Source organism: Astatotilapia calliptera, chromosome 13 (assembly GCF_964374335.1).
Source record: "Astatotilapia calliptera chromosome 13, fAstCal68.1, whole genome shotgun sequence".
Lineage (NCBI taxonomy): Eukaryota > Metazoa > Chordata > Actinopteri > Cichliformes > Cichlidae > Astatotilapia > Astatotilapia calliptera.
In genome coordinates this window covers 29,078,189-29,083,775 of record NC_137434.1, presented here as the reverse complement: position 1 = coordinate 29,083,775, position 5,587 = coordinate 29,078,189, and the positions used below count along the sequence as shown (strand labels likewise).

Below are 5,587 nucleotides of genomic sequence, written 5' to 3'. Positions count from 1 at the left end.
GTTACATTACAAATGTGTGTATGAAAAAGGCATTTGGTCTAAAGGTCTTAACATGCTAGTTAATTCTGCTCAGTTAACCCTATGACACTATATCATGTTAAACAATATACTTAAATTATACTTAGCTGAGGAAGTTAGCAATGAGAAAAGGAAGCTAAATGAAAAGTGCAGATCATCATTCAGTGGAGTTTTTGAGAATAAAAAAGCCAAAAGCAAGTGGTAGAGATGGTTGAGTTAGGTTAACTCCAGTGCATGTTTCAAAAAGATATAGGTACTCGAAATGTCCTTTACCAAATGCTTAATCACAGCATCAAAGGGCTATGTTGTTGCTTCAATGCTACTGAATAACTTAAAATGATTCATTTCTGGGGGATTTGTAGAATTACATGAAGGACTGTATGCCAGAACAAGCTGATGAAAAATGACTTTACTCTTACTGCTGTACCAGAAGACCTTTATATTTTATACTTTTATATTTTCAGTCAGACATTTTTATAAAATGGATAAAACTGTACGTCTGACCTTGCAGTTTCATAATTCACCAGATGATTGTTGTTTTTTTCTCTCTTTTGCTCTCTCTGTTCAAACTTCTACAAAGGCTGATGCAAGTAAATAGCAAGCTTCAACACAGGTTTCCCCGACAGTAACTGCCCTTTGTTGTGCAAACCATTGCAACATGAAGAAAATCATAGGTTCACACTTTAAGAAATGTATTATTGTTAAATTTTTTTATAGAAAGAATTCCAGGCGGCATTCACAAAATAAGGATTTTCTTAAGAAGGACAAGGAATAGAAGGATGTAGAGGACAAGTCGGTAAGAAGACAGGGAGGAACTCTTCTTTTTTTTAGTCAAATCAAACAAAGAAGGCAACCCTCCATGTTAATGAGCTCAATCACTCTTCCTAAAAGCTTCAATAATTCATTTTCTCGCAGATCATCAGACATCCATAATGAATAACATCCACCGTGAATTATTTACACAGTCATCCTTCGTGGCACAACTACTGGCTGACACCAAGTCACCCAGTGTGTCTGATGGGCTGGTGTGCGCACATGTATGTGAGAGGGTGTGTGTCTGAATCACATTCTGACATTTGGCTCCATAATGGTCTCGCAGCTAAGAAGTAGTAGTGACATCCAGTTTGAAGCAGAACAGCACAAAGCCCTAATTGGAGCAGTAAGTGTGTGCTTCCAGCTCCCCCATCAGCACAAAGCAGGGACATGCATACTGAAAACAACTCTCTTACTAAGGGAAGAACAATTTCTGGAGTTCCTGTATACTGTATGTATAAGTGACACTGTTTTGTTTTTTTGGTTTTTTTTGTAAAGGTGCTCAATAATTAATCTTTTTCACTTTCATGTTACGTCATAGTCAAGGAAATGCTGGCAGATGCTGACTCCAATCGCAGCTGAAAACAACAGTATTTACCAATTCTGTAAACTTTGCCCTGACAGACTGAGTCAATAAATTCACCTGTCATAGCTTTGAGTTCTCAGTTCTGGGGCAGAAAACCCTCATTTAGTGGCCATGGCTTTAAAGGCAACACTGACTTGGCTTTGCTCACTTGCAGGTAAACTCATATTTACATATGTTTATCTTAATGTGAGATCACAGGCAGAGTGTACATGAGGAATACAAATATGCAGCTAAAGGAAGATTAAAATGTAAGGTGTAAAAGAGAAGTTGAATATTACATTGGGGTTTTATTTATGTTTGTGTGCCTGGTTGCAGTCTTGTCCTCCTGTGTGGCTCATGAAACTATTCCGCTCAACTGCAGCTCACAAGCTGAACTCTGGGAACGTTTGTCAGCTGATCTCAGTGCAAGTTATTAATTTGTCTTTCCACATACATGCATATAAATACAACTCACGTCATTTACTTACTTAAAATTAAGTGACGGTAAAGAAAGGAAAGGAAAATAAATAACTTGACAATATTCTCCATTTGCTTTCCATATAAACTAAATTGATATTAACCAATAGGTGGCAGTAGAGTGTGGCGAAAACCCACCATCTTCTTGGACTGCACAGCAGACAGCTGCACTGGAGCTCTACATGAGGAATCTGACGGATACTCTGCACAAACACCAGCTGAAAGGTAGGAGGATGAGCCAGCGACATGTGCGACTGTTTGTGTTGTTTCTGCATTTCACTTCAATTCTGTTAGAACAACTATAAGTGTTAGGCTTTAGTTACCATTGCAACATAAATATAAAATGATCAATGTTTAAAAATAAAGGCTGATATGAATGTAAATATAACCTAACGACTGATGTTTACAGTCTATAATTCCACATTTGTTCTCATCTCAGTTTTGTGCATTGGACCTTAAAAAGAAGCCAGTTCTGTCAAAAACGCCAGAAATGTGTGGTTCTGTTTCAGTTACACAACCTGCTGCTATACATGAAGAAGTTATTGATCACGGTGTTAGCAGTTTGATTAGAAACATTGACTAGTACTGCTGATCTCACAACCTCAGGTTTGCTGAAATGTCTTAGACGCAACCATTTCTTAACTGCACATCGCATCCACTTGAGTCCACTCAAAGTATTTCACCCTTTCATTAAATTAGTGGAAGATACATTTAAAAGTTGACTAAAGTATATTTTTATTTATTTAGTGTTTAACTGTAACTGGGATGAGGGTGAACCAGTGTCAAAAAGAATATATATTGTGTTTTCTTGACCTTTGGTGTTATGGTTTATTATCTTAGTAGTAATCCTGAGTTTATTCTATGTTAACCTTTGTACATTTAGGCTCCTGTCATGTCTGTGTCCGCTTCTGTATGTGTTTAGGTGTGTCAGTCCTTGTCCCTTATCTCCCTTTTCTGTGCCCATCTTCTCTTCCTTGTGTGTGTCATTCCATGTTTCCCATCTATGTTTATCTCCTTAGACCTTCTCATTTCCCCGAATGTTGTGTCCTCCCAGTCCCCAGGTCATGTTATGGTGTATTGTCTCCCTTTGTGTAATGTCTCTCTCCCTTCCTCACTCTTATCTTTCTCCCACTCCTTTGTGATATTCGACAGTTTCCTGTTTTATTTTGAAAGCTTTGTGTTTTCACGTTCGGTGTAGTTCCCCTGTGGCGTCTTGTTAATTCGTATCAGCTGTGTTCCCCGTGTGTTCTCATTTCCTAGTAATCCTTCTGTGTATTTGTGTCAGTATGCATTTCCCTGTGTCCTTCCCCGTGTATTTAATACTCCCGTTTGGGTCCTATCCTGCCTGCACACAGACGTTTCATGACATTCATAGCTTAGTAATCCAATTTTAGCCATCTTAAAATAATTGTAACTCAGTTGTCAACAAAAAAGAAGCACTAAGCAAGATCATAACGTTTAATAGATTCATAAGCGGCAGTGCAAATACATAAATGCATTTTTTTTCTGCATAAAATAAATATTGGTGCTCAGCAATGGCATTTTGGCCTTCATGCAAAGGAGAACTGCCACGACTTGAATGTCAATTTTCAACCATTTTTAATTCATTCACTCAAGCATAAAATGTATTTTTGTATATTTAAGGGCCATTAAAAAGAAAAAAAAACAAGTCTCTTCCCAAAAGCCCATTTTGAGGCGTGAAAGTTCTTGAATATATTCATTAGAAACAAGACGCACTAATAAAGTACCACCGAACAAGAAGCAGAATGTCATTAACAACTAGATGACTAATATTTACTTTAGTTTGCGATTAAAATGATCCCCCAAACTGAAATTTATGTTTATCCAGATGAGTAAGGATCACATTAGAGCTCCCACTGGACCCTCCTCATGTTACTGAGTCTGAAACATAATTGGGAACCACATCCAGAGGCTGGTTATGTTGGGGTGTGTAGTTGAGTTTAAGGCTAGATCCATCCATCCATTCATAGCCCGTCCTAGCTGCTATAGTTCTTTATTACTAACCTTCACTACTCCACCTCATGGCTGTAGTGCAGGAGGAGAGCACGTCATCTACTGATCGGAAGGTTAGTGACGTCAAAAAAGGTGCACACCTTTGACGTTGTGTGACTAAATCTCTGTTTTCCTCATTCACACTTAAAAGCAAAAACCAACTTTTTGAAAACTTCACCCTGGGAGCAGTTTTTAAAAATCTCCATTTTCAGTGACCCAAAATGCCGTTTTTACATGTGGACAAAAGGCCCAGAAGCATATAAAAAGCTGCATTTTTTAAATTGCCTGTGTAGGTGTGGACGTAGCATAAAAGAGTTAGTAGTTTATTTTATTGCTACCTTTAATTTATTGCTGTTCATTTTTATTTGATTAATTGTTTACAAAAGGTTTGAGGTGTGAAATAAACTACAATGGAGTTTGAAAACAAAATATAGGTGTATGTGGCTGGAGGAGCGCGCAAAGATGTTCATGTAAAACAAAGGGGGCCTAGCAAAAAAGGTTTGGAAACAACTGGTTTCAGAAGTGCTCTAGAGTACAAGAAAATGAGCACATTCCTTGAGGAATACTTGATGAAGTGGAATCACTGGCACACGAGTGGTTGGTTTGGAACTGAAGCTTTATTAAGATGAACTGTAGTCTACTATGCATAGAAGGACCCTTGAAAGTAGTAACTGCCAAGTGGCTTTTCATGTCACCCTTAACTTTACTGAGGAACACAATCCCTCTGAAAATAACATTTACATTTAAAATAAGGTTACTTTCCCTGTTTTTGAACAGAAGCTCTGGTATAATGCAGAACTAAAGAAACAGGAAAGACAGAAGAAATAGACATCTAATATATAAATGTTCACGATTCATTGATTTACAGAATGCCAAGGATCTGAGCCAACACAATGCAAGGAAGCTGAAGTGCCAAAAAACGGGGGGCTAGCATGTGCCACTGTTGCCAACAAACGTTACTGCAAACCCATGTGTAACTATGTAAGTGGTACATGCATGTACCAGCATCTGTCATATATTTTTCAGTTTTTCATGATTCATATAGTGGAAAGTGGGATGAGTAATACGAGTCTTTTTTCACAGGGTTATGATTTTGGTTTTCTGAGAAAAAGACGTGTTTTTGATGAATGTAGTGGGCAAACAGGATATCAGTGGCAGAGCCAGTACGTAGGAGGAAACAAGCTGGCTGAGTGCATCGGTAAGGCAGCAGTTTATTCATCTCTTATTACTATGAATCTGCAGCTGTGTGAAAAGCAGGGAGTCGCTCCCAACGACTCAGTCATATCCAAATGTGCTTGCAATTTTCTCTGCAAAGTTCTTTTTCATTGCATTTTAATAAGTGTAATCTTAGTGGCCCTAAACAGAGAGTTTAAATACCAGAAACTGTATGTACATTTTAAGATATGAGGTTGAACTTATGTCTTGCTCTTGCTTTCTAGAAGCATCTATTCAAGTCTCAGGAGCAACAACTGCATATTTTCCAAAAGATCAGGACTGCATAACAACCAAGAGCAGCAGTCAAATGCAGAATCGCATCCTTGAAGATTTTACTGCTGAGCTGAAGGGTAAAGGCATACAAGGAGAGCTGAAGTATGCCTGTCTTGTATGCGGTTAAACATGACAGAGAACCGTGTCATGAAAATGGGTATAAAAGGACCTCCTGCTGCAGTAAAAACATTTTAATAAATACTTGAACATGGA

At 38.1% G+C, this 5,587-nt stretch overlaps 1 protein-coding gene across 1 annotated transcript; it reads left to right on the top strand.

Annotated features, from left to right (window-relative positions):
• Window positions 1-1,372: 1,372 nt before the first annotated feature.
• LOC113034974 (uncharacterized) lies at window positions 1,373-5,587 on the top strand. The gene is made up of 6 exons (XM_026190184.2): window positions 1,373-1,571; window positions 1,733-1,821; window positions 1,984-2,098; window positions 4,755-4,867; window positions 4,970-5,084; window positions 5,326-5,587. The coding sequence occupies exons 1-6, from the start codon at window positions 1,529-1,531 to the stop codon at window positions 5,499-5,501; spliced, it is 651 nt and encodes a 216-aa protein (XP_026045969.1). The 5' UTR covers window positions 1,373-1,528; the 3' UTR covers window positions 5,502-5,587.

Coding starts and splice junctions, on each gene's coding strand:
- LOC113034974 (XM_026190184.2), top strand. CDS start 1,529: ATGGCTTTAAAGGCAACACTGACTTGGCTTTGCTCACTTGCAG. Junction 4,868..4,969: donor GCAAACCCATGTGTAACTAT/GTAAGTGGTACA, acceptor CTTTTTTCACAG/GGTTATGATTTTGGTTTTCT. Junction 5,085..5,325: donor CAAGCTGGCTGAGTGCATCG/GTAAGGCAGCAG, acceptor CTTGCTTTCTAG/AAGCATCTATTCAAGTCTCA.